Source organism: Pan paniscus, chromosome X, assembly GCF_029289425.2.
Source record: "Pan paniscus chromosome X, NHGRI_mPanPan1-v2.0_pri, whole genome shotgun sequence".
NCBI lineage: Eukaryota > Metazoa > Chordata > Mammalia > Primates > Hominidae > Pan > Pan paniscus.
In genome coordinates this window covers 54,575,218-54,596,458 of record NC_073272.2, presented here as the reverse complement: position 1 = coordinate 54,596,458, position 21,241 = coordinate 54,575,218, and the positions used below count along the sequence as shown (strand labels likewise).

Sequence of the window (21,241 nt, the reverse complement as noted above, 5' to 3'; positions counted from 1 at the left end):
ATCTGCATTCTTAAATTCCCCAGGGCATTCTAATGAGCAGTCAGTGTTAGGAACCCCAACTGTCTTAGGGCTTGGAGAAGGAGAGCTCAGCCCATGTTAGGCTCCTTTGCCCCAAAAGCTTGGAGGGTAAGAAGGTAGGTGGGACAAGGTTCCATCTGGTGGTGGAACCCCTCACTGGGCCCAGCTGAGGAGTTTGTTCTTCATCCTGTGTCCTGGTAGGGTGTTCTGGAACAGGTGGAGGCCTACCAGGCTGAGGCTCGTGAGGCCCTGGCCTCACTGCCCTCCAGTCCAGGGCTACTGCAGTCCCTGTTGGAGAGGGGGCGGCAGCTGGGGGTGGAGGTGCCTGAGGCCCAGCAGCTCCAGCGGCAGGTGGAACAGGCGCGATGGCTGGATGAGGTGAAACGCACACTGGCCCCCTCAGCCCGAAGGGGCACCTTGGCTGTCATGCGAGGACTGTTGGTCGCGGGTGCCAGTGTAGCCCCTAGCCCTGCTGTGGATAAAGCCCAGGCCGAGCTGCAGGAACTGCTGACAATTGCTGAACGCTGGGAGGAGAAAGCCCACCTCTGCCTGGAGGCCAGGTAGGTCCAGCTGCTGCTTCCCTTCCCTGCCCTATTCCAAACATCAAAGTTGAGTGGAGACCCAGAAGAGGATGCCCATGGGTGGCCTTAGGTATCACGCTCCTGTGTTACTGTATTGACTCTCCCCTCTTTTGTTGTCTATCTTGTCGTTTTTTTAAAAAACAACTCTATACTTAAAGGCAAAGAGAGGCTGATGGAGAAGCAGAAATGGACAGATAGAGATTATCTAGAAGACTAGCCCTACAGGCTAATGTGCGCATACCCAGAAGCACAAGTGACAGGCAGATGGGCAGATGTTGGTAGAAAGACCCCACACAGGGCAGTTGACAAACTGCAGCAACAGATTACACAATACAGGTTGTATATGTAGGCATTGCTAGCAGGCCAGCAGACTGGCAGACAAACAGAGGTGCAAGAGCTGTGGCAGAAGGGATGAAGTTGGGTGCATGCAGTCTTGGGGAAGCAGGGACTGGCAGCTACCCTTAGGTGGAATACAAGCAAGTAGGCCCAAGTGACAGCAGGAATAACAGACACCCAAGGGGCCCATGCAGATATATCTGGTGGTCAGGCTGGGCTTCTGGTCAGGCAGACCACATCAGACTGAGCGTTCTTTTTTTCCTTACCTTTAGGCAGAAGCATCCACCAGCCACACTTGAGGCCATAATCCGTGAAGCGGAAAACATCCCTGTTCACCTGCCCAACATCCAGGCTCTCAAGGAGGCTCTTGCTAAGGCCCGGGCCTGGATTGCTGATGTTGATGAGATCCAAGTGAGGACCCTGCCACTCCCACCCCAGGCCTTCAGTCCAGCTGGGAAGAGATGGCATATACACTGGGATGTGCTGGGTTGCTGGGATGGGTTGGGTTGGCTGGAGAGAGGAAGGGGGCATGGCATGTAGTCAGGAGGCAAGATGTGCCTGATGAGCAGGGTGAGAGGAAGAGTGTGAGGCTGGCCTGAAGGAAGAGAGGGCACTGGTTAGGATGAGATGGGTGGGCCAGGGAAGCAGGTGGTATGGGACTGAGCAGGGCAGGGGCATGGAGGAGAGGAGAAGAGGCAAACCACAACAGAAGGCTGACTAGATATTTGGGGCTGAGCCAGTCGGTAGATGCCGGTGTTGTGGGAGAGAGCCAAGTGGTTGTTCCTTAGGATGACACCTATTTTTTTAATCCCTCAAGACTGAGCCCAGTTCATCTTTCCAGCTCAGGGCCAGGCACAGAGTAAGCATCAATAGCATTGGCAAGTTGAACTGAGCTGTCTCTCGCCCTTGGCCTTAGAATGGTGACCACTACCCCTGCCTGGATGACTTGGAGGGCCTAGTAGCTGTGGGCCGGGACCTACCTGTGGGGCTGGAGGAGCTGAGACAGCTAGAGCTACAGGTACTGACAGCGCACTCCTGGAGGGAGAAGGCCTCCAAGACCTTCCTCAAGAAAAATTCTTGCTACACGCTGCTGGAGGTGAGGCCTGGGACCTTGACCTACAGCGTCTCTTAACGCCTGCCCTGGCTTCTATGAGATGGCTCATGAGATAACATGGGTTTTGTAGGGGCACCAGGGAGGGAAGGAGGCGGGGGATGTAAGGGAAGCCCAGTCATTCCCTCTCTTGTCTGCCTGCCCCAGGTTCTCTGCCCATGTGCAGATGCTGGCTCAGACAGCACCAAGCGCAGCCGGTGGATGGAGAAGGAGCTGGGATTGTACAAATCTGACACAGAGCTGCTGGGGCTGTCTGCGCAGGACCTCAGGGACCCAGGCTCTGTGGTAAGGAGCTTAGACACAGATGGGGAGAAGGGCTTGGTGATGATAGAGTGTCTGAGCTGGGTGGCCATGAGCAGACCGCTTGTCCCCTGAGCCTCAGTTCTCCTGGTTTGGGAGTGGGGGTGTTAAGGGGGGGCCCAGAGAAGGGAAGGGGTAGGCTGCTGACCCACTTTGCTCCTGTCCTGGGTATGGCAGATCGTGGCCTTCAAGGAGGGGGAACAGAAGGAGAAGGAGGGTATCCTGCAGCTGCGTCGCACCAATTCGGCCAAGCCCAGTCCACTGGCATCATCGACCACGGCCTCCTCTACAACCTCTGTCTGTGTGTGTGGGCAGGTGCCGGCTGGGGCGGGAGCTCTGCAGTGTGACCTGTGTCAGGACTGGTTCCATGGGCGGTGTGTGTCAGTGCCTCGCCTCCTCAGCTCTCCGAGGCCCAATCCCACCTCATCCCCACTGCTGGCCTGGTGGGAATGGGACACCAAATTCCTGTGTCCACTGTGTATGCGCTCAAGGCGCCCGCGCCTGGAGACCATCCTGGCACTGCTGGTAGCCCTGCAGAGACTGCCTGTGCGGCTGCCCGAGGGCGAGGCCCTGCAGTGCCTCACAGAGAGGGCCATCAGCTGGCAAGGCCGCGCCAGGCAGGCTCTGGCCTCTGAAGATGTGACTGCTCTTTTGGGACGGCTGGCTGAGCTCCGCCAACGGCTACAGGCTGAACCTAGACCTGAGGAGCCTCCTAACTACCCTGCAGCCCCTGCTTCTGACCCCCTCAGAGAGGGCAGTGGCAAGGATATGCCTAAGGTGAGCTACTCAGCCCAGCTCTTGTCCTCAGATTCTTGTCTCCTAGCCCCTACCCCAGTTTAGGCTCGGCCCTGCCCCTTGTTCTCCAATTTTCAGTTTTCTTTGGACCAGCCTTCCTACTCTATTCTGCATCTGTCCAGATTCCTAGACTCTGCTCCCTGCTGGCAGCCTGTGTCTTCCCTCCTCCTCCAGAAGGCGGAGGGTCTCAAGTTTGGGGTTGGCGGAGGAGGAATAGGGCCTGGTTCTTCACTTCAGTTGCCCCTACCTATTCTTGCTCTCCTCCGCAGGTCCAGGGCTTACTGGAGAATGGAGACAGTGTGACCAGTCCTGAGAAGGTAGCCCCGGAGGAGGGCTCAGGTAAGAGAGGTAGGTCTAGGTGTGGTGTGGGTAGGCTGTTGACTGCACATCACCATAGTGACCCATGTAGTCCTCAGCTCTGTTGTAGTGGTGGGGATAAGACCAAGGGCAGCCTCTAATGCCGCTTGTTCCTGCAACCTCCTAGATCTGGAGCTGCTGTCCTCGCTGTTGCCACAGTTGACTGGCCCTGTGTTGGAACTGCCTGAGGCAACCCGGGCCCCCTTGGAGGAGCTCATGATGGAGGGGGACCTGCTCGAGGTGACCCTGGATGAGAACCACAGCATCTGGCAGCTGCTGCAGGCTGGACAGCCCCCAGACCTGGAGAGGATCCGCACACTTCTGGAGGTGAGGAGAGGGGTCATGGGCCGGGCCAGGAGGTCAGGCCGAGTAGGGAGCCCAGGCCTGACCACTGGCCCACAACCTGTCTTTCTGCCTGTCTGTAATCACAGCTGGAGAAGGCAGAGCGTCACGGGAGTCGGGCTCGGGGCCGGGCCCTGGAGAGGCGGCGGCGGCGGAAGGTGGATCGGGGTGGGGAGGGCGATGACCCAGCCCGAGAGGAGCTAGAGCCAAAGAGGGTACGGAGCTCAGGGCCAGAGGCTGAGGAGGTCCAGGAGGAGGAAGAGCTGGAGGAGGAGACTGGGGGTGAGGGCCCCCCTGCACCCATCCCCACCACTGGCAGCCCCAGCACCCAGGAGAACCAGAATGGCTTGGAACCGGCGGAAGGGACCACTTCAGGCCCCTCGGCCCCTTTCTCCACTCTGACTCCCCGGCTGCATCTGCCCTGCCCACAGCAGCCGCCTCAGCAACAGTTGTGACAGTGGCTGAGCCTAGCACAGACCCTGACAGAGACCCCCCTCGGCCTCAAGGATCCTCTTTCTGACCATCAAGCCTGCTTCTTGGGGGGTGGGCGGGTAGGGGGGTGGCCATCCCTGCTACCCGCCCACCCCTGAGTCCCTTGACTTTTGTATTCTGACTCCAAGGTATTGTTCAGACCTCAGCTCCTGGGGGCCGGCCCCTGGAGTCTTCCCTCCCTGGTAGCCTCTAACCAGCATTCCCAGACACCTGAGGCAGATAGATGGATGGGCTGGTGGGCAGGGGGGTGGCTGGGGCTGGGCCATCACCATTCCAGAGACAAGGCCAGTGTATATGCAAACTGGGGGACTCTCCTCCCTTCTCTCCCCAGTTCTGGTCCTGGCCAGGCCATGCTACACTAACCCCTGCCCCCACTCTCCTCCCCTCTTTTCCTTCCTTCCTACCCCCTTCTCCCTCTCCCTTCCTACCCCCTTCTCCCTCTCCCTTCCCCTGACTGTTCCACCCAGGAGGAGGAAACTTCACATAGCCGTGCTCACAGTTTTTTATTTTAAAGGAATTTGGCTGGGGAGCTGAACAGGGCTCCCTGTGATCTGAAGAAAGCTTTTGGTGCTTGTCCTCACAACCACCTCAGTCCTCCCTCCCTGTCCTCCCCTGTCTCCTTTCCTCCTCCTGGGTTCATGTTGTAATAAAAGAAGATTGTTGGTGTGTAATTAATTTGTTCAAAAGAAAAAAAAAAAGCAAAACAAGAAACTTGGTTCCAACTGAAGCCTATTTTAATTTTATTTTATTATTTTCCTCTTGTTAGAAATAAAACCCTTAGAAACATTTTTTGGAAACATGTTTCTGAAGTGCATTTCTCTTAGACGGGGAAGACAGTGCTTCCATCACCAGTCAGTGGAGCAGCTGTAGTGCTGGCAGGAGCACTAGGGCTGAAGCCAGGGAGCTCTGGGTTCTGAAATCAAGTTCCACCAGCTTCTTAACCTTGGGCAAGACATTCTGATCCTCCCCCGACTCTAACCCCAAGCCACTTTCCCTCAAGTCCAAACAGATGGGCTCGGGCCCCCTCACCCAAACTCCTACACTACAGCCTCCCCCAGTTGATGCCCTCCAGTTTATCCTCCTCAAGCTCCCAAAGGGATTTTTTTGTTAATGGCTTTATTGAGATATAATTTACATACTATAAAATTCACTTGTTTGAAATGTACAATTCAGTGATTTGGGGCGTTTCTGAAGTGTAGATCTGATTATATACTGCTTAAAACCTTCCATGATGCTTTATTGCCCTTAAGATGATACATAGAATCTCGTTCTTCCTAGAATGTTTTCCTGTCTAACCCATATACTGCATAATTCCCTGATTTTTCTCCACAGGTTATGCCCCTGATGAATGGGGACTAAAGCTCAGATGTGTGGTCATTTGCAACCCCTGAGTTCACTTTTTTAAGACAGCTTATTGATATATAATGTACATACCATACAGTCACCCACTTAAAAGTATACAATTAAATAGCTTTTAGTATATTCAGAGTTGTGCAGCCATCATTCGAAAAAAAATTTCAGAACATTTTCATCACTGCAGAAAGAAACTCCATATCCCTTAGGCGTCCTTTACCCCTCATCCCATTTGCCTATTCTGGACATTTTACATAAATGGAATCGTATAATATGTGATCCTTTGTGTCTAGCTTCTTTCACTTAGCAAAGTGGTTTCAAGCCCAATAATGGTCCCATAGTAGTTGGAAAGATCTCCCTTCTGAGTCCCAAAGTCTTTAAGATGAGGGTGCTGGACTAAATCAGGGACCATCAACAGATTGTTTACATGTTTTTGTGGGTGTTTGCATGCATGTGTTTTTCTGACAAGAAGACTAACCAGCTTGTATCAGATTCATAAAGGGATCCTTGACCCTCCAAAGGCTAAGAACCATTCTTTGTGGTCTTGAGTGTTCTGTGTTTGGAGTCTGCCCATGATACGAGGATACAAAGGAGGAAGCAAGAGCATGGAAGCCCTAAGCCAGTCAGCTTCCTATCATGCCTGCCTCAAGGGCTTTCCGTCCTCTCAAGGGGCTGTGAGGAGGCTAAAGGCTGGGTCCTGATCCCTAGCCCAGGAGCTTAGCACACTGCCACTCTTATTTTGCTTTCTCATCTGAACGTTCATGGGTTTCATTCCCCCTTCCCAATATTTGCAGCTGATAGGAACCTAGTGGTAAATAAGAAAGCCCGCCCTCTTCTGGCAGCTTTGATTGGTGGGAAGGTCTGGCTCAGCCCTGCTTCATCTAGTCTTCCAGTTGGGACCCTAGGCTATACAAGTAAGGAGAGAGAGAGGAGTCCGTGGACAACCCTGTCGGGTCCAGTTTGACCCCAGGTCTCAGTCTAGGGGAAGAGGCTGACCTTTTGGCTGGAATTGATCATGAAAAGGGGGTTGGAGGAGCTGACAGGAGAGATGAGTGTGAGAGCTGGGATGGGCAGGAAGGGGCTCAATCTCAGCACTTAACTACCACTGCCAAGGCAGTCAGCCACAGGAAGTGTCCAGACAGGAGAGGAAGAGATGGTGCCTACAACCTGAAGCAACTCCCAGGTTAGAGAACTGCTTGGCCCAGGACGGAGGCCTCCCTGGTATAGGCCCATCCTTCACCAGTTTTCAGACAGCCTTTACCATGTTGGCACGTCTGTGTCCCATCCCTCACACACTCCTTCACAGCAGACATGCATTCCATGAACTCGGCAGGAGAGGCCCTGGCCATCATCCTGCAAGACCCAGATCAAATCTAACCTCTTCCAGAGAGCTTTCTCTGGTTCCAAATCTGCCCTCTTTCCCAGATACTCCCCTAGAAAGGGAGGGGGACTGGCTCAGGGGACACCCTCCCCCTCAGATAAGGGGCTGGGGAGAATGAGGTCAGGGAAGCAGTGGGTATCTTCTCACCTCAAAGTCATTTTCTATTATAGAGATATCACCTAGCTGCCGAGTCCTCCCAAATGTTGCCACATCCCTCAGGATGGCTCCTGAATCTGCAGGTGACAAGGGGATGGAAAGAGACATCACTTCTATTAAGGACTTTACCCAAACCCTTCAGGCCCAACTGAACCCTTCTTCCCCTTCTCCTTAGTGTCTCCACCTGTGCCTTACCTGGTGTCTGAAACACACTAAGATTAATAGGTCTGTCTCTCCTCCCACCCCCAAGCTCTGGAGCTTCTGGAGGGAAGGCAAGGCCCAGGCCTCAGTCTGTCTCCACTTCCAGGCCAAGGGCCCGCAATCTAGTTTAGAAGGAGGTAGGAGCATCAGTTGGAGCTCCACACTGTGCATATGACTGTTTCCTTTGCATTGCAGAGTCCAGTGGTACAGGATACCACCCCTTGGGAGTGGCGCCTGGGGTCTGAGGTACATGGTCAGTGGGTCCTTGAAGGGGCAGACACTAACCATGCTTCCCAGAAGACCTGAAATTGTGATGGGAGAAGAGGGGTTAGGAAGCAGAGGAACAGGGTTCTTGCCCCTGGGCACTCACATGAAAGGAAGGGGAACAGCCCCTTGTGAACCTCCACCTGGGTGCTCAGCTCCATGTGAGGTATTTCACAAAGTCCCCAACAGACACAGGAAACAGACCCCTAGGAAAACAGGCCTCACCTAAGCATATCAGCCTGGCAGAGCTGGGATTTTCACCAAATCTCTGTGACCCTAAGGCCTGTGCTAGACAGAAGGGGTCCAAAGTAATCAGCCTGCAATCCGGAAATAGTTCACAGTGGGAGCTCAGTGTTGATCTCCGCTGTTGGTAGGTTGGGAATTCAGCAGTGCTAGGGCCACAGTGGCCTTGGTAGGTTGGAAGTTCATATTGCCGAGGTACATAACCTCCACGCCTATCTCTATTGGTTATATATTTGCTACATAACAAATTACCTCAAAAACAGTGGCTTAAAACAACATTTTATCTCACAGTCCCTGTGGTTAGGAATCTGGGCACAACTTAGCTGAGTTTCTATTTCAGGGTCTCACAGCCAGCAAGGTGTGAGCTGGGGCTACAGTCATCTCAAGGCTTGACTGGGGAAAGATCTGCTTTCAAGCTGACTCGTGGCTGTTGGCATATTCAGTCTTGCTGGCTGTTGGCTGGGGGTCACTCTCAGGTTCCTTGCCATGTGCACCCTTTCATAGGGTGGCTCACAATATGGCAGCTTGCTTCATCACAGCAAACAAGTAAGATGAGCTAGAGATAGAAGGAGAGTGCCCACATGCCAGACAGAACTCATAGTCTTTATAACTTAATTTCAGATGTGACATCCCATCACTTTTGCAATATTCTATTCGTTAGAAGTAAGTCAGTTACTGCCGGGCACAGTGGCTCACACCTGTAATCCCAGCACTTTGGGAAGCTGAGACGGGCGGATCACCTGAGGTCAGGAGTTCGAGACCAACCTGACCAACATGGAGAAACCCCATCTCTACTAAAAGTACAAAATTAGCTGGGTGTCGTCGCGGGTGCCTGTAATTCCAGCTACTCAGGAGGCTGAGGCAGGAGAATTGCTTGAACCCGGGAGGCAGAGGTTGCGGTGAGCCAAGATCGCGCCATTGCACTCCAGTCTGGGCAACAAGTGCAAACTCCGTCTCAAAAAAAAAAAAAAAAAAGTAGGTTAGTTACTAGGTCCAGGCCACACTCAATGGGAGGGGATTACACAAAGGTGTGAATACCAGGAGGCGGGGGGTCATTGGGGGTCATCTTGGAGACTGACAACTATAGTTTTTCCACTGGTGCTGGTGATTCATGTTGCTTCCTCATGCAATATACATTCACCACTTCCCAAAGTCTCTCAAAGTCTCATCCAGTTACAGCATTGCCCCAAAATCCAGAACATCTAAATCAGGTCCATATATGAAAGAGGCTGTTTGAGTATGGCTTCTTAACTACTATTTTTCTCCATCTTTAGATTTGTGAGACAATTGTTTTTTTGTAAAAAATTATTTTTTGGCCGGGTGCAGTGGCTCACGTCTGTAATCCCAGCACTTTGGGAGGCCGAGGCGGGCGAATCATGTGGTCAGGAGATCGAGACCATCCTGGCTAACACGGTGAAACCCCGTCTCTACTAAAAATACAAAAAATTAGCCGGGAGTGGTGGTGGGCGCCTGGAGGCTGAGGCAGGAGAATCGCTTGAACCTGGGAGACGGAGTTTGCAGTGAGCCGAGATCACGCCACCGCACTCCAGCCTGGGCTACAGAGCGAGACTCCGTCTCAAAAAAAAAAAAAGAAAATTATTTTTTATTTTTATTTTGTTATAGAGACGAGATCTTACTATATTGCCCAGACTGTTCTCAAACTCCTGGGCTCAAACAATCCTTCCACCTTGGCCTCCCAAAGTGCTGGGATTACAGGCATGAGCCACCGTGCCTGGCTGATTTGTGAGACTTAAGAGGCAAGTTATCTGTCCCCAACACACCCTAGGTACAATGGTGGGGTAGCCATAGGACAACTACTACAGACATTCTGGTTCAAAAAGAGGGGAAATGGGAGACATAAAGGAGTTACTGGTCTATAACTAACAACTCTGAAATCCAGCTGGGAAAATGGAAGTTTCTTGATTAGATGTCAAGGCCTGGGAATAATATTCTAAGGCTCTGCCCTCTGATCTCTTGGTTTTACCCTCTGTGCCTTCCTTTTTCATGAAAGGCAGCAAATGTTTGCAGCTGAACAGTTTCCCCAGTTTGCTTCCTGCCAGTAGAATTTTGGGGGTCCAGTGGCTTTTTTTCATTTTGTCCTGTCTGTAATCAGCTGCCACCAAGAAATAGTTCCACAGGGGGGCTTGGGTTACTGTTCTGTTGGCAGGTTGGGCACTCAGCAGTGGCTTATAGCCAGATTGGTCTTGGTGGAAGTCCATATTGTGGAGTCCATGCATAACCTCCATGCCTGCCACCATGGCCATTTTGTTCAGGAATCCATTGGGCAAAGAAAAGGGTGACAGATAAGAGGCTGACTGACATCACAGAACAGGACACCTACCTGTCTACTTGATTGAGCTCCTCTTCTGCAGTGGACTCTCTCTGGTGCTTATTTATGTGGGACGTGAATATCTCTGCCCATTCCAAGAGGGACAGCCATATGCTCTTCCTCAGACCTTGTCAATAATATTTCAGTCCTGTTATTTCCAAGTCCTTCACCATTTAGCCGAATCATTAACAACTACTCATGAAACAGTGGAAACCTATCTATACCTCTGACCAGCTATGTGACCAGGCAGTTGTTCTACTGGGAGAATTTCCCTTCTCACTGTCCTTCAGGATCAACCCTAAGTAGGGCTGTAACACTACAGCTAGCTACTTCAGCAGGGCCAGCATATCATGCAGGGCTATGTATAAACCAAGCTGGAATAGAATATTGTATCCCTTAGTCACCTGGTCACAGGGAATTCCCCATGAGGCTTCAGGTGTGGGTGAGAGAGGGATGGCAGTACAGCAGTTGGGAGTATGATTCACTTGCTCAGGCAGCTTATTCATCATCTAGGCCTGCTTGTATAACTCTATTCTATTCGGTGGTGGAGTGCTACTGCACATAGATAACTTCATGGCTTGATGAGACAGTTAACACACAACTCACCATGGGGAGCTCAGCTTGCCTGGGTCACTTGGAGTCCTATGCTCAGCCATTCATTCACAAAATAGGCCCACTTTTCCATTTTTATTTTTCTCTGCTCCTGGGACTTCTGTTATCACGATATTGCCACCTCCAATTTTATCCCCCATTTCTTGAGTCTTTAACTTGCTCTTCAGCTGTAGTCCTCCTCCCCTTTATGCCATCTATACTGTGTAGATTCGAATAGTATATCCAAGAACTGGAGAAATCACCACAGGATTTCTTCTGGGCCCAGTGTAAGAAAGACTCAGATCAAAACTTCATGTATAACCCCATCCCACTCTGACTGATGGGCTGCAGTGGCAATCTGGATCACCAGAGATTAACATTAATTCAGAACCAATATCCAGTCTATTTCAAAGGCCTGGATATTTCCCTGTCCCCAGTGTACAATGACTGTGGCTGCAGGTCTCTGTGAGGAAAGCAAGGAGGGAGATTTTGCCATACACACTTGTGAAAAGTGTAGCAAGGTCCTTCTTCAGATGGACCCTCCCCTTCATTCAAGGGGCTCTGGTCTACGAACTGGGGAAGAGGCTGGGATGCCACATTTTTGAGGACAAGATCAGGCCTCCATTTTCCAGAGTAGAAGATTATTGGGGTTATATAACAACTAGGACTTTATCAGGCTACCTATTTTGGTCCTAGGGAAACTATCCTTAATTATCCACTGTTATACAAACCTCCACGGGTCAAACCTGATTATTGCTATGGCTGTGCTATCCATTATAAGAACGAGACCCAACTTCTCTTTGGAGATGAACCTGTCACCTCCATTGAAATCAGGGAGCCCATTCATGATTTCTCACCATGACCCTCACCTGCAGAAATAAATCACTGCAATGCTTTGTAATACTGGTACTCATTCATGTACTAGTTAAGGTAAAGCTGGCTCCTGGGACAGAAAAAAATTTTCTGAGATTTAAGACAAGTTTACTTCTTGCTTCTGTAGTATTCCAAAACAGGTGTTAATAATTGAGTTTCCCTCTTCTAAGTGATGATTCAGAGGCTTAGGCACTTCTGTCTAGAAGGTCTGCCATCTTCAAAACATGGTCATCATTGTATTTATTGTCATCTCCATCCTAAATAGCCAGAAGAGGAAAAGACCATGTGGGAGGTTTCTATGAGCCGGATGTAGCACACATCACTTCTCATATTCCATTAGCCAGAACTCAGACAATGGGCATACCCAACTGTAAGGGACACTGACAAATGTAGTCTAAATCTGTCCCTAGGAGGAAGAGGAAACAAGTTTAATGACCACTTAGCTAGTCTCTACCACAGTGTATTTCTCAAAGTCCTGTGAAAGGAATGTCAATGTCCACATAGTCAAAAGGGTGAGTTGAATGTGTTACATATGACTAATCGATTCCAACATTCTTATTGCCCTAAACGATGGATTCCCCTGCCTACACTGTACCATGGAATTTCTGGCATCTTAACCTCATTTAACACAAGCTACTATTGAGTAGAGGTTTTGGTCAATCAATAGAACAATTTTTAGAAATACTCCTAGCTGCTTCAACTAACAAAGTACATCCAGGATTGCTGATGAGTGTACCCATACTGAAAAGTTTGGCCCTACCCAAACCAGATAAAGACATCACAAGAAAATAAAATTACAGACAAATATCCTTTATGAATATAGATGCAAAATCCCCAACAAAATACTAGCAAATTAAATCCAACAGCATATTAAAAGTAGGATACGTCTTGGCCAAGTGGGATTTATCTTAGGAATGCAAGAATAGTTCAACATAAGAAAATCGATCAAGGTAATAACATCACATTAATAGAACAAAGGAAAAGAAACACATGATCATCTCACTTGATGCAGAAAAGGCATTTCAGGCTGGGTGTGGTAGCCAACACTTATAATCCCAGCACTTTGGGAGGCTGAGGTGGGAGGACTGCTTGAAGCCAGGAGTTCGAGACCAGCTTAGGCAACATAGCAAGACCCCATCTCTACAAAAAAATTTTAAAAATTAGCTGGGCATGGTGATGTGTGTCTGTACTCCCAGCTACACGGGAGGCTGAGGAAGGAGGCTCCCTTGAGTCCAGGAGTTTGAGGCTGTAGTGAGCTATGATCATGCCACTGCATTCCAGCCTAGGTGACAGAATGAGACCTCATCTCTCTTAAAAAAATAAAAAAGGCATACAGCTAATAAATTCAGCAAAGTTGCAAGGTGCAAGATCAACACAAAAAAGCAGTGTGCTTTTATACACTAGCAATGAGCAATCCAAAATGAAGTTAAGAAAACAATTCAATTTACAATAGCATCTAAAAGAATAAAATATCTAGGAATAAATTTAATCAAGGAGGAGAAAGACTTGTATATTGAAAACCATGAAACATTGGTGAAAGAAATTAAAGATCTAAAGAAATGGAAAGGCATCTCATGTTCATAGATTGGAAGACTTAATACTGATAAGATGTTGATACTAGCCAAAGTGATCTACAGATTCAACACAGTCCTTATGAAAATTCCAACAGCTTTTTTGCAGAAATGAAAAAGCTAGCGGGGTGCGGTTGCTTATGCCTGTAATCCCAGCACTTTGGGAGGCTGAGGCGGGCAGATCACGAGGTCAGGAGTTCGAGGCCAGCCTGGCCAACATGGTGAAACCCCCGTATCTACTAAAAATAATTTTAAAAAATTATCCGGGCATGGTAATCCATGCCTGTAATCCCAGCTACTCGGGAGGCTGAGGCAGAAGAATTGCTTGAACCTGGGAGGCGGAGGTTGCAGTGAGCTGAGATCGCGCCACTGCACTCCAGCCTGGGTGACAGAGCGAGACTCCGTCTCAAAAAAAAAAAAGAAAAAAAAAAGAAATGAAAAAGCTGATCCTCAAATTCATATGGAATTACAAGGGGCCGTGAATAGCCAAAACAATCTTAGAAAAAAAAGAACAAAGTCAAATGGCCAATTTTTTTTTTTCAAGACACAGTCTTGCTCTGTTGCCCAGGCTGGAGTGCAGTGGCGTAATCTTGGCTCACTGCAGTTTGAGGCTCACTGCAGCCTCAAACTCCTGGGCTCAAATGATCCTCCTACCTCAGCATCCCAAGTAGGTGGGATTTAAAAGGCATGTGCCAATACACCCAGCTAATTTTTTTTTTTTTTTTTTTTTTTTTTGTAGAGACAGGGTCTCACTCTGTTGCCCAGACTGGCCTCAAACTCCTGGGCTCGAGCAGTCCTCCCACCTCAGCCTCCCAAAAATGTTGGGATTACAGGTGTGAGCCACTGTGCCCAGCCACCAATTGATGTTTTACAAGAGTGCCAAGTCCATTCAATGGGGGGAGAGATTAGTCTCTTCAACAGATGGTGCTGGGACAACTGGATTTTCACATGCAAAAGTATGAAGTTGGATGCCTAATTCACACCAGATACCATTAACTCAAAATGGATTAATGACCTAAATTTAAGTCCTAAAACCATAAAACTGGAGGAAAACATAGGAGTTAATGTTCATGACCTTGGATGTGGCAACAGTCTCAGGTGTGACACTACAAGCATGAGCAACAACAGAAAAAACAGATAAATTGGACTTCATCAGAATTAAAAATTTTGTGCATCAAAGGACATCAAGAAAGTGAAAAGACAGCCTACAGAATAAGATAACATATTTGCAGTCATATATCTGATAAGGATTTACTATCCAGAATATACAAACAACTCCTACAACTCAACAACAAAAAGACAAGCAATTCAATTTAAAAATGGGCAAAGGAGGCCAGGCGCAGTGGCTCACGCCTGTAATCCCAGCACTCTGAGAGGCCAAGGTGGGCGGATCACCTGAGGTCAGGAGTTCGAGGCCATCCTGGCCAACATGGTGAAACCCATCTCTACCAAAAATACAAAAATTAGCTGGGCGTGGTGGCATGTGCCTGTAATCCCAGCTACTTGGGAGGCTGAGGCAGGAGAATCACTTGAACCTGGGAGGTGGCAGCTACAGTGAGCCTTTCCAGAAATTTTTATGTTATATATAGTTTACCACAATGAAAAAGTTTGGCCCAGCCAGGCGCGGTGGCTCACACCTGTAATCCCAGCACTTTGGGAGGCTAAGGTGGGTGGATCACCTGAGGTCGGGAGTTCGAGACCAGCCTGACCAACGTGGAGAAACCCGTCTCTACTAAAAATACAAAATTAGCCAGGCCTGGCGGTGGATGCCTGTAATCCCAGCTACTCGGGAGGCTGAGGCAGGAGAATCACTTGAAATCGGGAGGTGGAGGTTGTGGTGAGCCGAGATCAAGCCATTGCACTCCAGCCTGGGCAACAAGAGCGAAAATCCGTATCAAAAAAAAAAAAAAAAAAAAAAAAGGATGGCTCATGCCTGTAATCCCAGCACTTTGGGAGGCTGAGGCGGGCTAATCACGAGGTCAGGAGATCGAGACCGTCCTGGCTAACACAGTGAAACCCTGTCTCTACTAAAAATACAAAAAATTAGCCAGGTGTGGTGGTGGGCGCCTGTAGTCCCAGCTACTCGGGAGGCTGAGGCAGGAGAATGGCGTGAACCCAGGAGGCGGAGCTTGCAGTGAGCTGAGATCGCTCCACTGCACTCCAGCCTGGGAGACAGAGCGAGACTCCGTCTCAAAAAAAAAAAAAGTTTGGCCCAATCAAAAATTACACTTCTTTTTCCCGATCTATCATCCATAGAATCAGTTCTCACATATTATGGAGGTTTCTTTTTTTCTTTTTCTTTTTCTTTCTTTTTTTTTTTTTTGAGACATGGTCTCACTCTGTCACCCATATTATGAAGGTTTCTGCCGGTATAAATTAGCTAAATCTTATCATTTGTGTGTGTGTGCTTTCTCCTCATAGGTTTGACTTTACTTCCTGGGACATACAGGAATCTGAATTCAGTAATGGGTCTGGAGGCAGCAAGAGATGATACGGGTGGATCTTGAAAAGATTAGCCTAACAGTGAGAGGGTCCCCAAGTCAGGCAGGACCAGCCCCATAGACTGGGGAAGAAGGGCTGCTTCTGCTGCCAGGGGAAACTCAGTGAGGGTTGGGGTTTAGGGTGCTCAGATCTATCCAAATCAATCCTGATGTTCCTATTCCTAGTCTCAAGGTCCCATTGTTCCCTAATCAGTAGCCATGTTTTTGCATATGAGACCTGGAGATCCTATGAATTCAACCTGCGTTGTAATTCAGCAACCTGCAGGATTTGGTTTTATGTCTGATTTCAGGCTGCATCAGTCCTGTGCCTGGAAGAGATAAAAAGATTACTTAAAAACAAAAAACAAACAAACAAACAAACAAAATATATATATAAATATAGGCTAGGCGTGGTGGCTCACACCTCTAATCCCAGCACTTTGGAAGGCCGAGGTGGGTGGATCACTTGAGGCCAGGAGTTCAACACCAGTCTGGCCCACATGTTGAAACCCCTCCTCTACTAAAAATACAAAAATTTCCGAGGCGGGCGGATCACGAGGTCAGGAGATCGAGACCATCCTGGCTAACATGGTGAAACCCCGTCTCTACTGAAAATACAAAAAATTAGCCGGGCGAGGTGGCGGGCGCCTGTAGTCCCAGCTACTTGGGAGGCTGAGGCAGGAGAATGGGGTGAACCCCTGTGGGGCGGAGCCTGCAGCGAGCCGAGATCGCGCCACTGCACTCCAGCCTGGGCGACAGCGAGACTCCATCTCAAAAAAAAAAAAAAAAAAATTAGCCGGGTGTGGTGGTGGTAATCCCAGCTACTCGGGTGGCTGAGGCAAGATAATCGCTTGAACCCCGGAGGCAGAGGTTGCAGTGAGCCGAAATCACACCACTGCCCTTAAGCCTGGGTGACAGAATGAGACTCTATTTCTTTGAGCAGTTTTAGGTCCACAGCAAAATTGAGTGGAAAGTATGTATCCCATATACCCCCTGCTCCTACACAGGCACAGCTTCCCCCACTATCAACATCCCCAGCAGAGTGGTACATTCGTTATAGTCAATACACTGGCACATAATTGGTCAAGTACATAGCTTACATTAAGGTTCACTCTTGGTGTTGTACACTCTATGGGCTTTGACAAATGTATAATGACATGTATCCACCATTATAGTATCATACAGAGTAGTTTCATTGCCCTAAAAATCCTCTGTGTTCCACCTATTCATACTTCCCTCCCATAACTCCTAGCAACCTCTGATTTTTTTTTACTGTCTCCATAGTTTTACCTATTCCAGAATGTTATTATTTAGGAATCATATAGTATATAGCCTTTTCAGATTGCCTTCTTTCACTTATTAATATGCATTTAAGATTCTTCCATGTCTCTTGGTGGCTTGATAGCTCATTTATCTTTATTGCTGAATAACATTCTGTTGTCTGGATGTACCACATTTTATCTATTTACTTACTGAAGGGCATCTTGGTTGCTTCCAAGTTTGGGCAGTTGTGAATAAATCGGCTATAAATATCCATTGCAGGTTTTTATGTAGTTGTAAATTTTCAAATCACTTGGGCAAATACAAAAGAGTGTGATTGCTGAATGGTAAGGTAAGAATATGTTTAGTTTTGTAAGAACCTACCAAACTGTCTTCCAAAGTGGCTGAACCATTTTGCATTCCCATCAGCAATGAATGAGAGTTCCCATTGCTCCATATCCTCATCAGCATTTGGTATTGTCGGTGTCCTGGATTTTGGCCATACTAATAGGTATGTGGTGGTATCTCCCTGTATTAATTTGCAAATCCTAATGACATATGATGTGGAGCATCTTTTAACATGCTTATTTGCCATCTGTATATCTTTTTTGGTGAGGTGTCTGTTCAGGTCTTTTCCCTTTTTCTTTTTATGAGGTGGGGTATTGCTGTGTTGCCCAGGCTCATCTCAAACTCCTCAGTCAAATGATCCTCCTGCCTCAGCCCTCAAGTAGCTGGGACTACATGCATGTGCCACCATGCCAGGCTTTTTTTGCCTGTTTTTAAATCGGGATGTTCCTTTTCTTATTGTTGAGTTTTAAGAGTTATTTATGTGTCTTAAAGATCCTTTATCAGATATGTCTTTTGCAAATACTTTATACCAGTCTATAGTTTGTTTTCTCATTCTCTTGACAGTGTCTTGTTTTTTTTTTGGAGAGGGAGTCTCTCTCTGTCACCTAGGCTGGAGTGCAATGGCACGATCTCGGCTCACTGCAGCTAATTTTTGAATTTTTTTTTTTGAGATGGAGTTTTGCTCGTCACCCAGACTGGAGTGCAATGGCACGATCTTGGCTCACTGCAACCTCCGCCTCCAGGATTAAAGCGATTCTCCTGCCTCAGCCTCCCAAGTAGATGGGACTATAGGCACCTGCCACCATGCCTGGCTAATTTTTGTATTTTGGTAGAGACAAGGTTTCACCGTGTTGGCCAGGCTGGCCTTGAACTCCTGACCTCGGGTGATCCACCCACCTCAGCCTTACAAAGTGCTGGGATTACAGGCGTGAGCCACCACCCCCGGATTTAATTTTTGTGTTTTTAGTAGAGATGGGGTTTCACCATGTTGGCCAGGCTGGTCTCAAACTCCTGACCTCAGCTGATCCACTCACCTCAGCCACCCAAAGTGCTGGGATTACAGGATGAGCCATCGCACCCGGGTGACAGTATCTTTTGCAGAGCAGAAGTTTTTAATCTGAATGAAGTCAAGCTTATCAATCATTTCTTTCATGGATCATGCCTTTGGCGTTGAACCTAAAAAGTTATTGCCATACCCAAGGGCACTTACATGTTCTCCTATGTTATCTTCTAGGGGTTTTATAGTTTTGCATTTTACATTTAGGTGTATGATCCACTTTGAGTTAATTTTTTGAAGGGTGTAAAGGAGATTTCTTTTTTGAGGGCAGTGAAAGAAGCTCCCCAGTGTCTGACCATGCCTTGAACTAAAAGTTTACAACCATGATCTTGCCTTTTAAAAAGTTTTTTCTTAATTATGTCAGCAATATGTATTTATTGTTGTTCATAAATGGTCAAAATATGCTACCTATTATTAGACTAAAACAAGGTATAACTTCTCAAATACAGCATCACATAGAGACAAAGAATGAAAAGGCCAGTCATGTGTATACTTTAAAACACCCATATATACACATATACCCTCATGTCCAATACAGGCAAATGTTCTCCATTTAAAAGTTCCCAATTTAACTTTGCTTTGAAAGCAGAAAACATTGAGTTGCAGAGGTTCTAAGATATAGACATATTGAACACATTTCAGGCATTTAAAAAATGCACTGAAATAGCAAGAATAAAGTTCTTTTCTGGCCAGGCATGGTGGCTTAGGCCTATAATCCCAACACTTTCGGAGGCTGAGGCAGGAGAATCACTTGAGCCCAGGAGTTCAAGCCAGCCTGGACAACATAGTGAGACCCTGTCTCAACAAAAAATAAAATATTGGCTGAGCAGAGTAGCGTGCACCTATAGTCCCAGCTACTTTGGAGGCTGAGGTGGGAGGATTGCTTGAGCCCGGGAGGTGGAGACTGCAGTGAGCCGTGATCACGCCACTGTACTCCAGCCTTGGTGACAGAGTGAGACCCTGAAAATAAAGGGTTTTTTTCTTCAAACATTTTGATCTGAGCCAAAGCAAAGAGTACATTAGAACAGACCAGAAAGACGTGTACAAGTAGACCTGTTTCCTTCTCAAACATTTAACAATTTACTTATTAAACATTAAGCTGAGTCAGTTTAAATCAAATGATATAACTGATTATTACTCCAAACAGGAATCTGTTGTTTCTTAGTGTCTGTAGGTAGAAGTTTCACAGATGCAAGGACATTATTTACCTGAAGGATCATTCCTGTTACAATTAGAGGGCATTCATACAAACATTGTTTCCTGTTTTATTTGCCTTTTAAAATTGTGAAACATGACATGAAGACATTTCCTTATGTAATTACAAAACGATTAGTACACCTAACACAATTCACAATCATTCCTTACTGTCATCATAGTCAAATGAATGTCATTATATTCAGATGTTCCCAATTTAACTAAAAACATATTTTGAAAAATTATTTACAAATAAAAAACATTTTTTTTAAAATGCAGGGTCTTGTTCTGTCATCCAGGCTGGAGTGCAGCACAATCATAGCTCAAACTGTAACCTCAAACTTCTGGGCTCCAGTGATCCTCCAGCTTCAGCCTCCCGAGTAGCTGGGCCTACAGGCATACACCACCACACCTGGCTAATTTTTATTTTTTTCAAAGCAGGAGTGAAAGTTTATTTAAAAGCTTTAGAACAGTAAGGAAAGGAAAGAAAAGAAGGAAAGTACAACTTGGAAGAGGGCTAAGTGGGTGACTTGAGAAACCAAGTGCACCTAATTTGAATTTTTTTTGTAGAGATAGAGTTTTGCTCTGTTGCCCAGTCTGGTCTCTAACTTCCAGCCTCAAGTGATCCTTCCATCTTGGCCTCACAAAGTGCTGGGATTACAGGTGTGAGCCACCACACCCGACCAAAATATATCTTTTAATAGTTAGATTGTTTGATTCAGGATCCAAACATTGACTTTTATGGTCACCACTTCCTTACTTTTCTTTAACATTTTACCACTTAAGCATGACTTCCTATTTGTGTAGTTTAGTTTTGCCTGTTTTTATTAACATCATAGAGTCGTACAGTATGTATTCTCTTGTGTTTGGTTTCTTTCATTCAACATTATGCTTTTAAGATTGATCCACGTTTTAACATATAGCTGTGCTTTATCTTCTTGCCTGTATAGTATTGAAATCAACCCAGTTTTTGCACTAAACTGAAAATTGAGAAACTTATATTTGTTTTTATCTGAGTTCCTTTCTCAGGAAACCAACCATCAGGCCTCCCAGAGAGAATCGAGGAACTGAAATCTCCCATATCACCACATCCAGACAATGAGACATGGCTGCTGCCTGTTGACAAACTCCTCTTCTTTATACCTCCCGAATTTCTGTTTTCCTGCATATGGTTACGGTGAGACACCAGACCCCTCATCCAACCACCTGCTGCCCGTTGACCAACTCCTCTTCCTTACTCCTCCCTAATTCTTGTTTTACGTTCCTTCCCTACTATATAAACCCCTAACTTTAGTCAATTGGAGAGATGGATTTGAGACTGGTCTCCCATCTCCTGGCTGACATTACTGGCATTAAAGCTGTTCTTCCCTGGCAATATTCATCTCAGTGATTGGCTTTCTGTGCAGCAAGCAACCAGACCTAGGCTGAACCCCTGGTGTTCAGCAACAGTATTTCATTTTATGAATCTACCATAATCTGTCAACTCTACTTTTGAAAGGCATTTGGAACATTCTGATATTTAACTGTATAAACAATGCTGCTAGAACATTTTTGTACATATTTCCTGGTATACATAAGCAGACTTTTTTTTGTTTTGTTTTAAGACAG

At 47.3% G+C, this 21,241-nt stretch overlaps 1 protein-coding gene across 18 annotated transcripts in view; it reads left to right on the top strand.

The window, feature by feature from the left end:
* The window catches only part of KDM5C (lysine demethylase 5C), a 49,253-nt gene extending 28,235 nt beyond the window's left edge, over window positions 1–21,018 (top strand). For 5 of the 18 annotated variants that reach the window (XM_003805896.7, XM_008976375.4, XM_063601735.1 and 2 more), the window contains 8 exons: window positions 220–578; window positions 1,208–1,346; window positions 1,852–2,031; window positions 2,194–2,331; window positions 2,524–3,123; window positions 3,411–3,489; window positions 3,626–3,825; window positions 3,930–5,129. In XM_003805896.7, the coding sequence (XP_003805944.1) occupies window positions 220–578; window positions 1,208–1,346; window positions 1,852–2,031; window positions 2,194–2,331; window positions 2,524–3,123; window positions 3,411–3,489; window positions 3,626–3,825; window positions 3,930–4,295 (2,061 nt within the window). In that variant the 3' untranslated portion in view covers window positions 4,296–5,129. Of the gene's footprint in view, window positions 1–219; window positions 579–1,207; window positions 1,347–1,851; window positions 2,032–2,193; window positions 2,332–2,523; window positions 3,124–3,410; window positions 3,490–3,625; window positions 3,826–3,929; window positions 5,130–5,664; window positions 6,206–20,650 lie in introns of those variants that run through there. The other 13 variants (XM_008976379.6, XM_008976409.6, XM_034950318.3 and 10 more) reach the window with 9 other exon arrangements.
* Window positions 21,019–21,241: the final 223 nt, after the last annotated feature.